A 19,226-nucleotide genomic window follows, 5' to 3' on the forward strand; every position below is an offset into this window, starting at 1 on the left:
TAGTGACATCTAGTGGATCTTGGGTAAAGTTTTGTGACCTATAAAATAATTCACCGTCAACTACTGGGTGAGGAACCAACTCCGTTTTTACCTTCCTATGTTCTAAAACACCGGCGTGTGTTCTCTGTGACCCATTTTGGTGTATCTAAAATACAACAGTATCAAGAGTTTTGAAATCTTACTCTTTCTTCCTATAGACAGAAGATCCAACCATGGAGCGACCCTATACGTTTAAGGATTTTCTCCTTAGACCAAGAAGGTGAGGCTTCGGGGTGCAGGTGTCCTTCGTGCTTCGGTCATTGGTTTTCTCTGAGGAAGACTTCGCATTCTTTTCGTTTTGTGTCTTTTTTTAAAAGTCATCATAAATACGAAAGATGTAACCAAGTCATGTCCTTTATAACCAATTCTCTTCCGTTACGCAGTCATAAATCTCGAGTTAAGGGATTTTTACGATTGAAAATGGCCTATATGCCGAAAAACGGAGGTCAGGATGAGGAAAACAGTGAGCAGAGAGATGACATGGAGGTAAGTTGCAGAGCTGCAGGCCTTCCTCTGTTTTCTTTGCCCAAGATCGTGTAATATTTCATGTAAGACTTTATAATTTAAGGAAATAAAACTGGATAAAACTTAACTATAGAAAAACGTACCTGGGTCTTTGAATCTGTGATCCTCTACTGATGTTGTTGGCTGCACTTAAAAATAAATAAATTTAAAAAATAAACTTCTCATTTTATGTCACAGCACTCATAATTGAGGAGGCTTCTCTTGACAAAATGCTGTGCCCACATTTTGTGGCCAGCCCCTAGCCTGTGTGAAACTCGGCTCACCCTATCTCATGCTCTTATTTCTTTGGACTTGAGCTCGTTGTCAATTTCCTGAGTGCTTGGAATTGCTTCAAAGCGGATGAAATGATTTAGAAAAGCTCTTCCAAGTTCCTTATGCGTTTGGCCCACAGGTGATGCATTAGGAAAGCTCTCCTCTAGATAAGCCATTTTGGAAGTGGCCGTCCAGAGGAATTTTTCTTGCCTCCTGGCGTGGCTAGCTGCCTTTCATAACTCCCTGGTCCCATGCCTAGATCGCGGGGCCTGCCTTCCCCGTGCATGCTTCAGACAGTGCTGTTGCATTAGACAGATTTTCCTGTTGTTCTGAAAATGTGCATGTAACGGGGCCTCTCTGGGGCTTACTTGCACATCTGTTTGCAGCTGTGGCATATACGTGATATGTGAATTATGTGTTACGGGCACGTTATCAGAACCCTCTCCAGGCCAAGTGGTCACATTTCTGGGCCGTGTTTGACTTGTGCATGTGCTCTCTATGGGGAGGAGCGAAGCGGGTGGTGGGCATGGACGTATGAACGTTAAGATTTCATGAGCACATCGGCCGATTTTTATCTCAAATCCGGGGAATTTTTTACACTCTTGTAGCTTTCCAACTGCACTAACCCGTGAATGAGTTTAATTTTCCAGTGACTTTACTAGGGGATGTTAGGAGGGAATACTTAATGCCTAAAATATGTGTTGCAAAAATGTAACTCATGACTCTGGTACCATGAAGCCTGTCGATGGGGCAAGCAGCAAGGGGCGAGGGCCTCAGTGGAAAGCTGCTCCTGGGCTTCTGCTCTCGTGCTCATACTCAATGCAGAGTGGGAGCCTTCCAGGCTTCTGGAGTTGGTCATGGTGCCATCCTGCCTGGGGAGTGATAGAGCCTGGGCCTCCTGGCCCCCTGGCCCCCTGTGCAGTGATCTCTGGTGGAGCACACACGTGGTACGGCTCATCGCCCCGGCTCCCTCTTACCTTATGGGGGCGTCAAAAAGACAGCAGTGGTAACGTGACCCATGTCCCTGGCATGGTTCTGCACAGCCCTGTGGAGGCCTTCAGGTCAGAGTAAACCCATCTGCGGAAAGAACATACGGGAATCAACACACTGTGTATGTATTCAAAGCTGTGTTGCTCTGTACTGTGCGGTCACGTTCAAAGGCAGCACAATTAATTGGTCATTGCTCAGAATTATTTTTTGAGACTCTTCTAGAATTGATCCCCCCCCCCTTTTTTGAGACGGTCTTCGCATGTGGCTCATGAAGCCACTGAACAAGCCAGAGTGCCAAGGAGCAAGGAAGGGCCCAGAGCACCCCATGATTGTTTCTCCTCACGTCCACGGGGCCCACCTCAACGATCTTCATTTGCTTTTATTCCACAGCATGGCTGGGAGGTCGTGGACTCCAATGACTCGGCCTCTCAGCACCAGGAGGAGCTCCCTCCCCCGCCACTGCCCCCCGGCTGGGAAGAGAAGGTGGACAATCTCGGTCGGACCTACTATGTCAACCACAACAACCGGACCACTCAGTGGCACCGACCAAGCCTGATGTGAGTACCGTCCCGTGGACGGGAACCGGGTCAGAGGCGGGAGCGAGGTAGCTCCTTGGGGCAAGTAGAGTGATTAGTCTTGGATCAGAGAAAGTGTGTGGTCTTACCGGGAGCCCGTCAGAATTCACTTGTGCTAGAGAAGCACCTCTTGCCTTTGTTTCGTGTTCACCTGTTCTGAGTATGAACTAGTTCATTTTGTATGTCTTTTTATGTAGGCTCGTGAAATAGAGGTTATTTTTCCTAAGTGTATCTTAAAGGTGGTGGCGCTTTCACTTCCCTCGCACTCCTCTTCCTTTCCTGACTAACCCACGATGGAAAACAGCAGGCAGATAGGCTGTGCGATTTTCTCTGAAGTTTTTGGATTTTTACTCCCTTTAATTATTTGATTTGGGAACACAAATTTCGGAAATTTGTAAATCACCCTCTTGATCTCACTAGACACTTTCGGGAGGGTTGCTAGCTCAGAGTTAGTCATTACTGTTTATTCTGTTCCCTCACCAGCCTCTGGGATGTAGTGAATTGATTACTGTTTTGTTCACACAGCAATATCGTATTTGAAGGTAGAAAGTAAACACTAGTTAAACCTTAGCTGCATTAAAAAAGGATTTGAAGAAGCTTGCTTTTAAATCATGGTATACAGCAAGACCAAAAACTGTTACTGTACAATAAAAAGCAAAGCAAAATATTAAAGAAAGGAAAAGGAAAAACTTATCTTTGAAGATTTGAGCTCCCTAGCAGCCAAGACAAGGAGGGTAATTATCAATGAGTTATATAATTTTAAATATATAATAAAAACAAGTATATTAAGTGACATCATTCTCTCTTTAACCCAGACTCTGAAATAAATTTGCTCATGATGGTTTTTAAACAACTGTATTAGCCGTGTGATGGGTGGTGTTGTCAGTAAGCCTCTTACCTTTAGATGTTCCAGAGAGATTCTGCTTATGACCCTACGTGGGTTGGGAAGGTAGCCAAGAAGTCTGGTCCAGGTTTCGTTTAAGTTGTAGATGAATCCAGTCCTTCCTGAGCCCCCAGGTGGGTTCCTGTGCAGATCAGTTGTCTTGGGTCAGCCCTCGACCAGCTCCTCATTCACAGGACAGTGTCCGCATCCGAACAGCCAAATGGTGAGCTCTTCTTCTGTTGTGATTTTTTTTTTCCCATAGAAATACGAGTGGAAATGGTTTAGCTAATTCTTTCCTTTTTATTTTTTACTATTTCCCTTGGCTCAATCACCATTGCTATTGTGAAATCGTTTTAAGCCATTTGACTATTGGACACCCCCCCCCCCCCATCAATTTGGTTTCATGTCATGATCGGGAATCTTGAATCAAGAATCTCAGTAGCCATACCCTAAGAAAGGGGCCGTTATCTTCCTTTGCTGCACATCACTGGACACATACCATTCTGTGGACCAGAGTGTGCTATGACCTCTGTAGAAAAGTGACCACTGGCAGCTCACAAAGAAATAATCAATGGCCATACCTACGTGTAATAAATACTCCCCTTCGTTATAATCATGCAGAATGAAGTCTGTTATTTTGATATAAGTGGAAATCTTTGCTTTCTCTGCCTCCCAGAGTTGTGAGACTCTGATGAGGAAGTTCCTGAGAAAAGACTTCGGATGTTTCTGTAAGCATACCACCGTGGTGGCAATGTCCCAGAGAACTAAACCAAAGCAGAAGAGATCATTTCTGCTGGGCTGGCTCATCCGTTGTCCAGAGGGACATGGGAAAAATGCAGCTCTTCATCCAAGGTCAGGTTCACATGTAGTTTAGGGAGTGGTCAGTGGCGTGACTGACCCCATCCCTGAGGCAGCTCTGCCAAAGAGGGTGAACCACGAAGGATGTCAGCAGAGCCCAGGTGGGGCCCAGGGCGTGCATCCTCTCCAGTGGGTGTGGCTTCTAGAAAACAAGAGAAGAGTTAGTTTCTACAGTAACCTCTTCACCCTGTCTGAACTGGAATTTGAGGTGCTCTCTCCTTAACTTCACTTGGTCTGGCCAGAAACCCTCAAGCCTTCCGGAATTATTTTAAAGTACTGTTCTGATTAAAAAATAACTACTTTCATAATTCAGTGTTTACAGAATACTGCCACACTCTTGGGGAGGAAATTGATATTAAGTGTCTTTTTTTTTTTAAATTTTTTAATTTCATTTGTTTTTTAAGATTTTTATTTATTTGAGAGCATGGGCAGGGTGGGGGGGGGGGTGGGATGGGGGCAGAGGCAGAGGGAGAAGCAGGCTCCCTGCTGAGCAGGGAGCCCAACAGGGGGCTCTATCCCAGGACCCTTCGGTCATGACCTGAGCCGAAGACAGATGCTCCACTGACTGAGCCACCCAGACACCCCTACAAGTGTCTTCATTAAAAAGCTCGCTCTGTCTGAGGAAGTGAGACCCTGAAAACCCTATGCTAAAGCAAAGAGTTAAGGCCATCGCAGTGACTCTGGTCTTCCCCAGTTCATGAGGCCTGTACTCCGAACTTGAACCGCCTGAAAAATCCGCGGTGACAGCTCCTTGCCCTCTGGCTGTACTTGACGCTCCGGCACCCTGTCTCTTGCCAGATCCCCCACCCACAGCCATGAACCCACAGTGTGTCGAGTGGCTGGACCTTACACAGCTGCCGCCTCATCCCTTTCTTCTCCGCCCTGTGGACGTGGTGATGCGCCCCCCACCCCCGCCCCAGACTGGAACAGAGCTGGAAGGCTCCTGTTCTTCTGGCTGCCTTAGAGGTCAGCTTCCCCCAGCATAGCATGGAGCACACAATGCTCCCCCTTGCCAACTTGGAGCTGGGATGGTGTTTTCTTCCTCACAGATCCGCCCCTTAAGCACCCAGCCCCAAGGAGGAGCTCAGCAAAGTGCCTCGTAACTGAATGAATGAGCACAGATGACTCACTTCGGAAAGTGATCCCGGGCACGCGGTTTAGTGAACCGTCTAGGTCTGCATGTAGAATTCCAGGATGGAAGGCTGACGACAGAATGCTCCCAGCTCTCTCCAGATGGAGGGTGTCTTTTCAAACACCCCTAATGTTAGAATTCTCCTTGACCCTATTTAAAATGTTAGCTGTAAGCTCTTTACTGTTAAAAAAAAACACACACACACACACACACACACAATTTTAGGGGCACCTGGGTGGTACGGTCCATCTGAGCACTGGAGTCCTGGTTTCAGCTTGGGTCATGATCTCGGGGTCCCTGGGACTGAGCCTCACGGCAGGCTCTGCACGGGCTTGAGGTTCTCTTGCTCTCTGCCCCCCCACTCGTGTTTTCTCTGTCTTTCTCCTCTCAGAATCTTTAACAAATACAATTTTAAAAACCTGCTGAAGGGAAAAAAAAAAAAACAACCTGCTGAAGGATTGAAATTAATGTTATAAATGAAGATGAACTTGAGACTGAAACAATACCATTTCCTCTCTTTCTGAAATACTTCGTACATCTTCTGTCATAGCAACAATGTTGTCCTCGTGCAGTAACTCCTCTATGGGAGTGATCTCACGCGGATCTTCCTTGGCACTGAACTTGATAAGCTGATGGTTTATCTTGCCTTTTTCCACTTGTATATTTCCCATGAATATCAAATGAAGAATATGTCAATGAAGTCAGTGACTGAAGAATATTGAAATAAGTTTGATAAAATATTGGCTTGCCCCCAGTAAAGTCATTTTTGTTTTAATCTTTCAGCTCAGAAATATTTGTAAACGTTCATCTTCCCATTAGTGACTCTAAATTTCCACTTTCAACAATCCTCACATTCAGTTGCTTAGTGATAACCGAAGACCTTCTTTGTGTGAACATTTCCACTTTATCACTAAAGATGGTAAAAACCCAGGTTTGGAATTTCAAAATCAGAGGTATCTTCTCTGTGCTGTTTAGTTGTTTCTGGTTCACACCGATTACTATTGTATGAGCTGGTGGGATAAGAAAGATTTGCATAATTGATTTTAAGTGCACCCCTTTTAAAAGTAAGTCCTTCCAAAGCAATGGAATTTTATATACTTCTGAGAGACAGAAAATGTAGGCATCATGGTATTAAAAGCTCATTTCTTCTCAACCTCTCAGAAGTCCCTGTAGCCTTGCAAGTATGCATTAGGACCTGGCACAAAGCACATGCACCTTAGTGACTCATTGTTGACTGAATAAATGTTGATTGGCCTTTCAAGTGAAGATTTACAATTTTGATGAAACTCTTATATACATAGAATATTTTAAAATAGGCCCGTCATAGGGTGCCTGGGTGGCTCAGTCAGTTAAGCTGGTGAGACCCTTCGGCTCAGGTCACAAGGGAGTCTGCATGAGAGTCTTGCTGTCTCTCGCTGCCCTTCCCCCTCCTTGTGTCCATCTACCCCCCCCAATAAATCTTTAAAAAAAAAAATTTGAATTGAATGACTATGACAACATAAAATCACAAATGTTGATATTACCTTTTCTAACCTGTCCAACAAAGTGTCTTTTTTTTTTTTTTTTATCATTTTGTTTTGGTGGTTTCAGAAATACATTTGTATCCTTCTATGTCCCTTGATTTTAACTATTTTCTCTATAGCCAAAGATATTTCAGTTTTCTATTTTAGTCTAGTTATAGTTCAGTAGAACTAGAAAATATGCGAGATTTTTATTTCTGTTAAGAGTTCCAAAGTTTATGTATTGTGTATGCAGGTATAGGAGAACGTAACTGATTCAGATTTTAGTAAGGAATTGTCATTCTGATGCTGATTAGATGGAAGCTGACCATATTACCATGTTTACCAGAAGCTGTGTAAAGATGTTTGTTGGAAATAACACTATTTCTGAAATGGGCTTTGAGGGGTTATTTATTTACTCATTCATAAGGTTTTATTTATTTGAGAGAGAGTCAGAGAGCATAAGTGAGGTAGAAGGAGAAGGAGAAGCAGGCTCCCCGCAGAGCAGGAAGCCCAACGTGGGGCTCCATCCCAGGACCCTGGGCTCATGACCTGAGCTGAAGGCAGATGCTTAGCCCACTGAGCCACCCAGGCACCCCAAGAGTCACCTATTTATTTGTAGGCAGTGGTATTCACTATTCCAGGGATCCAACAAGCTTTTTAAATTGGGATATAGTAAAAGTTAAAGAGTATATTTGAATATTTTAAAACCTGTGTTGTAGGAAGAATCTATGAAGAGGGCCCTTGATTAATACTCTCTTCCAATTAGTCTGAAATAATGTTTTCAAATATTTTGAAAGGTTAACTTGCAACAATAATTTTTTTTTTAAAGATTTTATTTATTTATTTGTCAGGCATAGAGGGAGAGCGAGCAAGTGAGAACAGGCAGACAGAGGCAGAGAGAGAAGCAGGCTCCCCGCCGAGCAAGGAGCCCAATGCGGGACTCGATCCCAGGACGCTGGGATCATGATCCGAGCCGAAGGCAGCCACTTAACCAACCGAGCCACCCAGGCGTCCCAACAATAATTTTTTTTTAACTGAATAGGGTGTCTTATTCAAAGAGTTTTGAGTTTTCTCCAAAAAACATTTTGTTCTTTAAACTTCTGCTCTAAAAGCCAGCAAGTAGTATTTCTTCCAAACGGTGATTGCCTGTAATTTACTGCAAAAATTTTCGAGATTGAATTGATGCTTTCAGAGCCTGAACTAAGATACATGACCAAAAAAGGGGGGGGGGGAACAGCACATGAGGTTACAGTATTCTTCAAATTTCCCTTTATTTGGGAAGTTACCACCTGAGGTTTGTGTGAATTTTTAAAAGTGGTTTAAGAGGGAAAAATACGGTGTCCTGATTCAGAGATTCTGTCAAAATGTAACCCACGGGGGCACCTGTGTGGCTCAGTGGGTTAAAGCCTCTGCCTTCAGCTCGGGTCATGATCTCAGGGTCCTGGGATGGAGCTCCACCCACATCTGGCTCTCCGCTTAGCAGGGAGCCTGCTTCCCCCTCTCTTTCTGCCTGCCTCTCTGCATACTTATGATCTCTGTCAAATAAATAAAATCTTAAAGCAAAAATGTAATCCATGGCAACCAAAAAAATTCATGTTGGACCAGGAGCACTTTTCTCCAGATCTCAGCTTTGAGTTTGTCGTATTTCTATTCTTTGGCCAGTTAAAGACCAAAAGTTACTGCCTTGGCATCGTAAGTCTCTTTGTAGGGTCACCACCGACTGGCCCCAAATCTGAGACTGGTCACCTGTCCTTTGAGAAACCTGCCTTATCACTAGAGTAAACGGATGGAGGTCTGTGATTTCTCTCTCTCTCTTTTTTTTTTCTTTTTAAAATTTTATTTATTAGAGACAAAATGAGCAGTGGGAAAGGGCAGAGGGAGAAAGAGAGAAGCAGACTCCTTGCTGAGCAGGAAGCCCCATGGGGCTTGATCCCAGGTCTCTGGGGTCATGATCTGAGCTGAAGACAAGATGCTTAACCAACTGAGCCACCCAGGTGCCCCAGGGTTGTGGTTCTTAAATACTAAAGTACCTTTTGCAGTTTATGACTGAAAAATACTCAGCCGTCACCCCGGATGCATTGCAACACTGTATTTGTTGGATTGAAATGAACCTGCAACTATACTTAGCCTGGCTTTGTAGGGAGAGTTCTCCTATTTACCGGCCAGCTGGTTGTCAGTGTCACACAGGACGACCCGGGTCTGTGAGGGGAAGGCCCCTGGAGAGCACTGGACTTTGGCCCAGGTGCCGGGGACCAGTGTGAGCTCTCCCGGCTCACTTACCCTTGCCCCGCATCCCCAGGGACGTGTCCTCCGAGTCAGACAGCAACATCAGGCAGATCAACCAGGAGGCCGCGCACCGGCGCTTCCGCTCCCGCAGGCACATCAGCGAGGACCTGGAGCCCGAGCCTGGCGAGGGTGGAGACGGCCCAGAGGTAAGCTGGACCCCGCGGCCTCCGCACAGCTTATCTTTGTGTGCCCTAGGTTGTTTCCAAGTCCTTGGTTTTGCTCCAGGTAAATGCAGTCTAAAAACAGGCGATCGGGGTCTCCTGGCCCACTGACGAACATCAGGGTGTCCCTTCATTTAGGAAGTGCTTACAGGAGTTGTGTTTGATGAATACATGTGTCTGTGCATTACAGAAGGGAGTGACATTGTTTCTAATAGTGGAAATCTTGATACTTTCACTGTATAATGTACTTTTCCCAGAGTCTGACTGTATCTTACTGGATAACAACATGGTTGTCCTGTTTCTGTGGTTGAATGAGCTCTGTAACTTGTGTGGGTACCACAAGCTTTCACTGAGCGTTGTTGCCATCATCATGAAAGAGATTTATTACCAAGAAAACAAATTTGGGTGAATTTAGGAAGGTTTATTATTTTTCCCCTTAAATATTTATGGTAAGTCACTAGAGGAAAAATTGGGAATTGAACAACAAATGAGCAATTTCTGTAACTCCATGCAGCCTTAACCAACTCAGTTTCCTTACTAAAAATCCATTCTTTCTAGCCCGTGTGTTAGGAAGAGGATCATTCACAAAATGTTCCAGCACTCAAATTTGGAACAGCAAAATTAATGATGATTAATTCACTAAAAGTTACTTAACAGCACTTTTTAATTACAGCTTATAGCATCTCTGCTGTTTTCATTTTGACTCCTCAGCAGTAAAAGAAAATCCCTGAAAATCGTGAATGCATTCCTGAGAACATTTTAACCCAGGCATGTAGTCCCTCCTGCTAGAAGTGAGTCACTGCCCAGAGGAGTGGTGGTACACAGTGGTTAAGAACGCAGCCCCTTGAGCCAGGCTTCCTTGGATCCATGCCTGGCCCTGCCACTTCCTCCCTCTGTCCTCTTTGGCATGTTACACTCTGTGCCTCGGTTTTCTCTTCTGTCAGTTAGGGTAGTAGTCACATCTTCCTTGTGGTTATAGAAAAGGTTGTGTGTCTTCTCAGTGCCGGGTGAATGTTAATTATAGTTAATGTAATGGTGGTTGTTATTGACAAGGTGACGAGAGGATCCCTTGTTCCTGCCATTGACCCCTGCGTCTCTCGTTCCTTGATAGCCTTGGGAGACCATTTCCGAAGAAGTGAACATCACTGGGGACTCCCTCAGTCTGTCACTGCCCCCACCGCCGTCCTCTCCAGGGTCTCGGACCAGCCCGCAGGAACTGTCTGAGGAACTGAGCAGAAGGCTTCAGATCACTCCAGACTCCAATGGGGAGCAGTTTGGTTCTTTGATTGTAAGTGATGGTCCTGTTTGAATGAGAAGTTGAGCAAATGTTTTACCATTTCTTACTGCCTTAAGAGAGTCTTGTGTGCAAATAATGATCAAGATTCTGCCAGCTCCCAGAGAACTCTTATATTTTCCAAAGCTCTGCCTTTCCTAAGAGGACGATACCAAAATTAGTCCAAGCAGGTGAGACTCTGTCTTGATTTGTTAGAGCTCAAGTAAATAAGAGTCCATGACTTTTTTTGTTTTTACCAGCTATGACCCTGAATGTCTTCTCCCAGCCAAAGGCTCATAAATAGTACCTTCATCCCAAAAGTGGTAGGTAGTTCACACTGGGACCTGAGCCATTGGGCCTCTTCATGAGTTCTCTTAATGTGTACTCGGCTGCACCCTTCATCATTCTCATGTCACAGATGAGGCATGATGTCGAAGGGACCCATCCAAGAGAAAGTTAGAATGGGAGACAGAAGACCTCCCTTAAGTCCCAGAGAACAAATCCTTAAGAAGGATTATGAAGTTGTGGCAAGGACCTCAGGGTAACATTTGAACTCGGGTTCTCCACCATTGGGGAGCCTCTTTCTAGAAACTTCGGATGGGGCCGAGCCCCAGTAAGAAGCAGCATGAAGTCCTCCCTGTTTGCCAACACAAAACCGTGCAGAAAAGTCCATAGAAAAAACCTGCTTGTATATAGTTGAGAACAAATGCAGTCTGAATGTTTCTCAAGAAACTGAACGTAAAGATGTGTGATAGTAAATGATAGTAGTCACTCCACTGAAAATGGCATCCTAGGAAAATAGTCGTTATTACAGCCACAGCAGACGGTAGTGGACGGGACGACTCGTCAGCTGTAAAAGCGCGCGAGTGTTCAGAGTCGTTACTCCTTCGGTTACGGTGTTTTCATTTAAAGACACCATTGGCCTATATTGTATGAGTCGATGTGATTACTCAGCTAATGGGGCTTTATATTAAAATACTGTAAATGTCTTTTAGAGAAACACCACTGAGATAAAAAAATTTAATATTAAAAGGACAGGGGAAGAAATTATGTGGGGGATATTTGCATTGGTGAAACTGTTGCTGTGGAAATGACCTAAGCAACGAAGCCATATTTAAAACCTATGAAAGGTAGTAAGTAATGCAAGAACCACAGCAGGTGTCCACCTCTAGTCTACCGAGTAAAATAATCTGCATTATCTTCCCATTAGTATTAAGTTAGTATCTCCACTTATTTTTATGGGTACCTGCCTGCATTTAATTATTCAGGTGCATAAAATACTTTCAATATCCAAGTGCAAACAAACAAACAAAAGATCCAAGTGCTGAAGTCTGTATTATTTTAAGATTGTTTTGAGTCTAATTAAGCGATTAAGAATGTCTTGGGAAAAAAAGAATACGGGACTCTTGGATTTTGCTTCTCAGGGTCACTCCATATTCAAAGATAGTAGCATGCCCTTTTACTAGTGAAGGGATCCTTCATACTAACCGTCGTGGAAGGGCATGAATAGGGCCCCATCACTGAGGCAGAGTCTATGACTTTACCCCACTTCACTTACCATTGCAGAATACCGTGAATCAGGGAGTGCTACGCACACACTTCTCCCACCGGTGAACCAGTTGCTGATTAGACACGTGGCCTGTGTGTGTGGCCTACTGCTGTTCCCTGATTGGACCTGTGAGGCTTTTTTCCTCACAATACAGATTAATAGAAACGAGCGGAGGAACATGATACATCGCACATTCGATGTTCTAGCTTAACGTCTCTATTTTCCCTTATTCCTGTTCTGTACGACTTCAGCTCCATTTGGAAGCCAAAATGATCAATGCGTGAGCCTTAGAAGTAGCACAGGAGCGTGTCTGAGTTCTCTGGACTTTGACTCCAGCTGACCCTGTCGGTAGAAATGTGCACGCAATGTCTGATGACCACGTGTCAGTATTTGGTCGTCTGTTCACGGCTCACGGGAGCTTACCCCGCGGGCGCATCCCAGAGCAAAGCAAGGACTGCTGGCTTCCCGTTTCCATTCGTAGAGCAGCACGGGAGCCTTACACTGACCTCTTGAGTCCCCTTTCTTGTTTTGGCCTCTCTCCTATTTTTGCTCTTCCTCCTTCCCAAGGACCAGTGAGAATTCCAGTCCGCCCAAAGCACTTGAAAATGCAAGATTACTCGACTGCTGGATTACTTACCGCGTGGCTCAGGAAAGCTGGTGTCTCGTTTAATTATCTTCTGATACCAAAGAGCACTCGGGAGGCTTGAGGGACCTTTTTCTTAAGCCAGCGAACCTTGTTGCTGTGCCTGTGTTTTCATAATGCTCCGTGTCCTTTCCTCCCTTCAGCAGAGAGAGCCGTCCTCAAGGTTGCGGTCCTGCAGTGTCACGGACGCGGTCGCCGAGCAGGCTCATCTCCCACCGGTAACCACGCCCCCCGCCGGTCCCTGGTTGGCTGACGCGGCTTGTATTTGAAATCATCTGGGCTACGGAGGAAGAGTTTTTCCTGTGCAAATCCATTCTCTGTCAGAATGAGACCTTAGGCTTTCCTAGCAAATTGCCCAAGGAGAGTGGATTTCTAATAACTCAGAGTTATTGCCACAAAGGCTCTGAAATGCTAAAAACTTTGCATCGCTTTGCTTTTCCACCCAAATGAATACCAGATTCTGATGTGCTTACCTGACTTAAACTACTTAACCAGAAGCATGCTTTAATAATTCTTTTCTTTTTTTAAACTTCATTTAGTCACTAACGCTGTGCTCCAGGGAGCTGTATCTCAAGACCGTTCTGAATCCCTTTGAACAGGAAGAACTCTTCTGGGTTTGCGGGGAGCGGTTCTTTCCCATCACTAATGGCCTAAACTCTTAACCCACAAAGCACCTGTACCTTCTCCGGAAAGGCAGCTCTACTGACTAAAGAATTGGCTGTAATTTCCCACCCTCCCACCATGTTCAGCACTACCAGTAAATATGGGAGAATGAGGAATGTTTGTTAATATAGGACGAAAATAAGAATGAATATTCAAATTGGAAGGCAGACCAGGACTGCCTTGGGAGAGGTTTGGCGTATGCAGTAAAAAGATTTTTGTAAATTTGTTTCTTTTGGAGGAGAAACTATTTTGTGGTTTTAGCATGTTCAGCTCGTTGAACCTTGACCAGTTTTTGTTTTTTATTAGTACAAACCTTTGCTCATTTGGGGGCGACTAATACTTTATCGTGTATGAAGTTAAAGGAGAAAAAGATAGCACTTATAAGTTTTTGCAATCATGGTATCTTTCTGTTGTGTACATTTTTATTCCAAAGCATGTTGGTGCCCATGGTTTTTATGGTGACTGAATGAATTCACGAGTGTGCTGGTGAGCTGAGTAGTCAGTACGGTACATTCCATTGTGGCGCACATAGAATGGGCTGGATCGTCAGAAGCTTGACGACAAGAGCATCCTTTCTGAGATGGTTTAGTACAGGCCTCCCCCAAAGACCAGAGTACTCAGCTGTGATCGCCTGGGAAGGGGATCCTGCTCAACCTGATGATTCTGTGATTTTCCTGGATGAACTAATGGCACTTTGCCTCCTTTTCAAAAATCAATGTCAATTTTATCTATCAAAGAGCTCACTCTCCTGGAAAACTGTTGATTCCTCCCTCTTTCCCTGTACCCTGTAAAGCTGTCAACTCACTGATCACTGGTGGCCAAATTACTCAAATTATGAGTTTGGCGGATTTTAAGAGTCTGCCTAATTATTTAACAATAGGGGGGCAAAATCAGAGTGGTTGTTTCAAGTAAGACCTCTCACATTCCTGAGGTTGCAGTCCATTTTTCCCTGAATCATGGCTTCAGCCTGAGCCTTCTCTGGGTGGGAGGGTGATCGTGTCCCTCTTTTTCTCCTGGTCATCAGTGAGTGGTTGCCCAGCTTTCATTGGACAGGGTGGATTTCAGGGATTCTGATTCATATCACCTGCCTTACTGGCCTCAGCAGTGATTCCTGATTCAGTAAGCAGTGGGTGGTCTTCCTGATAAGCGCATTTCACTGATGTGAATTGTCATTCAACAGCCCAGCGCCCCAGCTAGGAGAGCGCGGTCGTCAACTGTCACAGGTGGTGAGGAGCCAACGGTAATGATGCCCTTGATCAGACATGATAGCAATACTGGGGGTTTGAACATTTTGTATAATGGTGACTATACCTTTTTTGGATAAGCTCAGCTTCTTCGTGCTACAGAGCTGTACATGCTGTAAACCTCTCACATTGTTCAAAGGTAGTTAAAACTATGATTTTTCATTTCATGTAGCTTTATTGGGAATACTGTGTCAGACTTCGATAAAGAGCATTTAATTTTATTTAAAATATATTTCTGGGACACCTGGGTGTCTCAGTCAGTTAAGCATCCAACTCTTGATCCCTGCTCAGGTCTTGATCTCAGGGTCATGACTTTAAGCCCTGCATTGGGTTCTACACTGGGCGTGGAGCCTACTTACAAAAGAATAGAAAAGAAAATACTTCTGCCACACTTGCTTTGGCAGCACATCTACTAGAATATATTGCTACCTTTAATGTTTGTATCCCTGGTCAGCTTTTCTTGTTTGTTAGACTACTTGGGTAAAATAATAGGTTTGGAGGAGAATAGAGAAGCCACAGGAACCATACGCAGTTACGCTGTGGATTATGGTCTTGCACACGGCCCGCCTCTCTTGCCTATTTCCCATACCAGATTTTACATGCTGCGCTAGATTTACTGTGTCGTGCGCATGAACTGGTGACCCTGCTCTGCCACAAGGGTCTCTACTCAGAGGAATGAACAAGCGTTATATAATTTGGGGGCAGAGATGAAGGAACGTGTTTAAGAAGTTTAAAAGGTCTAGGGGAAAAAATAGTTTCTCTGAGCCAAGTATACGTTACTCTTATTGATTATTTTAAGTAATTTTTAGCATTCACGTTTTTGGGTGACTTGGCTAGGACTGTGTACTTCAATTGCCTGGTTTTTGCTTGACCCCCAGAGACTGGCTCAGCTTCGAGTTTAGCTTTGATCTCCTGTAGCTCTTAGAAGAATTTTCCTTACTGTGTCACCATTGTTAGGTTTGTAATAACACCTATTACTTGAGAATACCTTTAAATACACATGCGATTGCTGATTTTTGGCAGGACATGGACGTAAAGGAATAATTCAGTTACATTGTTAGACTTTAATGCTCAGTATTGCGCACAGGAAAATCAGATTGGCATGCAACAAATATGAGCCCAGTGTGAGGTATTGAACTGTAGTGATTTCTGTGCAAGTCAGTCTGTTGGGTGCCCAGGCTCAGCCTCCAGTAGAATTGAAGAAATTCTAAATGAACTAGTGCATTTCCTACTGTGCATGAGTAACTTTTACCAGAAGCAGAAATTTCAAGGTGGACAAGATCATGTCATTAAAGAATTCCAGTAGAATTCAGGGCTCTTGAGCATTCTCTGTCACCCATTTTTGCATTTTACAGGAGCCTTGGAATCTGCTGTTAGCACTGGAGTGTTGTGATAGCTGAGGATATTAAGCGATAGGATAAACCGAATTTTGAGAGCCTGGGGCTCCATGGTGAGAGGTACTTGGCGGGACAGAGTGACCCATCTTAATGAGGTCCTGTGGCCCCTGCCACTACCGTGTCTGTGCCCTCCCCCAGCCGTGAATTAAAAATACGTGTTTGGTTTTGTTTATTTTTAAGGACTGGGTAGTAGTCCTTCCTAAATGCTTTCCTGCTCTCATGTTTCCCACGTACCTGGTGACCTTTCAGCTGCCGTACGCCAGCGTACCTGATGGCTGCATTAGAAACTGAGGTTTGATGAAAGTTTGTTTTTCAATTCCATCTCTCCTCTGTACATCCTCTCCTGCCCCTGCCTGCCAGCCCCACGTGTTCTGTCTCCTGCCGGAGCTACCCTGGGACCTACCCTCTCCCTCCATCCCCCTGTGCTCCCGCAAACACACGTGGCACATGTGCACACATGCAGCTGGGATGTCGTGTACACGTCACGTAGCACCTCAATATTTTTCACTTGTGGTCCTTCCTCTGGGACCTGTTAATACCTACTATCAGCAATGTGAATGTTTGTCGGTTTGTATCATTTTCCCCCATCGGGGAGCATTCAGCTTACCCATATCCTCCTGGGGTAGGTTGCGTTAACCCTCCTGGGGAACATTTTTTCTCATGGAAGTGCTTTGACTGTTGCAGCCTTAATGAACAGCCCCTGGTTCTCACCTGCGGACCCACAGCCCTTTGTTTTGAGAACAAACACTGGTGTATACGCACACACGGTACACACTGGGGTTGCTTTCTGGCTGGCCATGCAAACTGGCCTGCTCTAAGATAAAAGGGAGAGAGATAGTCTGGTCCTTCTGGACTTCGCTGTATATACCTAAAAATACACTGAGTTAACAGTATGGTAGGGTGTGAGCAAATCTTGGGGAATCTGTGATAATACCAAACTGTTGATCATCTTTAAAAGCAGATTGAAACTTTTGCAGTTTACACATAATGGATTTCTCTGTCTTAATGAAATAAATGGAGCCACTAGGATAGGCTGGTTGGCCGTGCAGACACAATTGTCTGTTCAGATGAAAAGCTGGAAATTGTTTAATTGCTCACTAGCACTTTATAACTTGTCTCTTGATTGATTAACTTGCCTCTTGAAGACCTCTGGAACGCACATGTGAACACACACACGCAGCAGCAGCAGAAATTGGATTTTGGCTCCAGGGCTGGGTCTGTTGTACAATCTGCCTGGAGAAGCTGAGTCCTGGCTCGTCCCTGGCTGCGTGCAGGGAGAGCAGTGTTACGGGTCACAAATGCTGCTGTTCTTGCAAATACGGTGTTCTCCATGGCCGTATAGAAAGAAATCCATAAAGACGGATTTGAATAACACCGTCTCATATAAATGGAGCTAGAGTATAAGTTGCCCATTCAGTTCTCAGTACAAGGTAAAATGAGCCTGTTCATCAGAATCACTCTTTTCTCCTGCACTCTTAGTTTCCAGAAGCTGATTAGTCCCATTAACTGGATCTGTGAGAGGAACCCAGTACAGGAGGTCTTAACCACTTTCGAATTTGATTCTGAGATTAACCATGGTACATCCAAGTTTATATTGTTTATGGTGTCTCCCCATAAGTACTCTTCCAGGAATTCTGTCACTTTAATACTATCTTGATGATTTCCAGAACAGAGCTTTCAGAGTGCAGATCTGATTTCCTCTCCCCAAACTTAACTCAGTGGGGAGGAAAACCTGTATATTCCATGCAGGATTCCGTTTAGCCCAAGCGCTTAGGGCTGTCATATAAGCAACAGTAGGTCAGGGATGGATGGCGGATACTTTGCCAAAAATAAGAATTGATCACTTTGGTTACAGCGTGGGTTCTGACTCAATTCAGCAGAGTCCAATTTTTGTAGTTCTGGAGAAAAAGTAGCCTAGAAATAGCTCTTTTGGATGGGTGCCCCAGCAAGGAAAGGTGGGAGATTAGAGCTTGAGGCTGCAGATGAATTCATCTGTCTTCAGTCCTCACAGAAGACTCGAGTCTGCATGTTGACCTCGCTTCCTCTCTTGCGGCCCCACACCTACATCACGACCCAAACGGTCTCACAGTCTGGAAAGTACCATTTAGGACCTTCAGGACTTCATCTGGGAAGAGGTCAGGAAAATAGTTAACTGTGGTTTGAGCCCAAAGTCCTCTTACAGATAATCTCGCGTTGCATGGGAAACTTGTTTTAGAAATAACCATTGAAGCCGCTGCTTCGTGGCTCAGTTTTTCTCTGGGATGAGCTGTCAGTCTCAGAGAGTAGAATATTGAGGCTCAGGAACTGTACTCCCCAAAGTACATGGCCGTGAAGTTGAGCGCACTTTCCGGTTCACGATTGTGCAGTGGCCCACGGGCCCTCTGACCGCGGCCCGCCTCGTCAAGGCACAGCGTTGGTAGTGACCTGGAAAGACAGGATGCGCACATGGAGTTGGGCTCAGAGACTCACCTTCTCACCCTGACACCCACCTGGTAAAACACCCAGAGGTTCCAAGATCCTGATGAGGGAAGATGCAGCTTCTTTTGTCACCTCAGGGAGAGATGATTCCTGATGTATGGCCTCCTGCAGCTTCGATATTCTCCCAGCAGCCTTGGTGGCCGCAGTTAGCTTGTTTCTGAGTCGCCACCCTTGGGGTAGCACCCCTCGCTCATTTCCAGAACTTCTGTGCCGCATCCAGGCACCCAGCACTTCCGGGACAGCGCGGACCTCCAGGGTCCATGTCCTTTTCCATGAATCTGAAACAACCTTGCTATTCCCATGTTCCTCCGCCCAGGCCAGCATTTCTCACACTGCTTCCTGCAAGCAGAAGTGTCTCGGGAATCGGTCTTATTTGGACGATGCTGGTGCAGTCACTCTGGACCGGACGAGTCTCTGAACCCAGAAACTGTGTGTGCTGCTTTCACCCTTTTAAAGAGAGACAAGCTCGGTGTGGGAGGACAGGGACAGGTGGAGCCTCGATTCTCCGTGTCCTCTGGAATTCTAGCCTTAGCTGGCCCCGCCGACTTCCTGATGGGGGCAGCTGAGCTGTCCTGGTGGGGCTTCATGACTGCGTGCCCTGGTGTGCATGGCTAGAGGGGAGACTGTTTTTGTCCCTGAAAGCTATCGTGGCAGGTTCTAAGCTGATGGAGACTTTAGGAATTAGGAGAGCATCTCCGTGGCAACTATATTGAGGGGAAAAAGTGTTCCGAGCATCCCTCTCTTGCTAACCTTTGACGGTTTGAAATAACTTTAAA

General features: G+C 45.2%; 1 protein-coding gene across 3 annotated transcripts in view; it reads left to right on the plus strand.

Moving 5' to 3' along the window:
* The window catches only part of NEDD4L (NEDD4 like E3 ubiquitin protein ligase), a 328,382-nt gene that overhangs the window by 258,658 nt on the left and 50,498 nt on the right, over window positions 1-19,226 (plus strand). For 2 of the 3 annotated variants that reach the window (XM_059409742.1, XM_059409743.1), the window contains 7 exons: window positions 198-259; window positions 423-525; window positions 2,197-2,363; window positions 9,056-9,188; window positions 10,315-10,491; window positions 12,812-12,886; window positions 14,512-14,571. In XM_059409742.1, the coding sequence (XP_059265725.1) occupies window positions 198-259; window positions 423-525; window positions 2,197-2,363; window positions 9,056-9,188; window positions 10,315-10,491; window positions 12,812-12,886; window positions 14,512-14,571 (777 nt within the window). The remainder of the gene's footprint in view (window positions 1-197; window positions 260-422; window positions 526-2,196; window positions 2,364-9,055; window positions 9,189-10,314; window positions 10,492-12,811; window positions 12,887-14,511; window positions 14,572-19,226) is intronic. The other variant, XM_059409741.1, reaches the window with a different exon arrangement.

Source organism: Mustela nigripes, chromosome 8 (genome assembly GCF_022355385.1).
Source record: "Mustela nigripes isolate SB6536 chromosome 8, MUSNIG.SB6536, whole genome shotgun sequence".
NCBI classification, from domain to species: Eukaryota; Metazoa; Chordata; class Mammalia; order Carnivora; family Mustelidae; genus Mustela; species Mustela nigripes.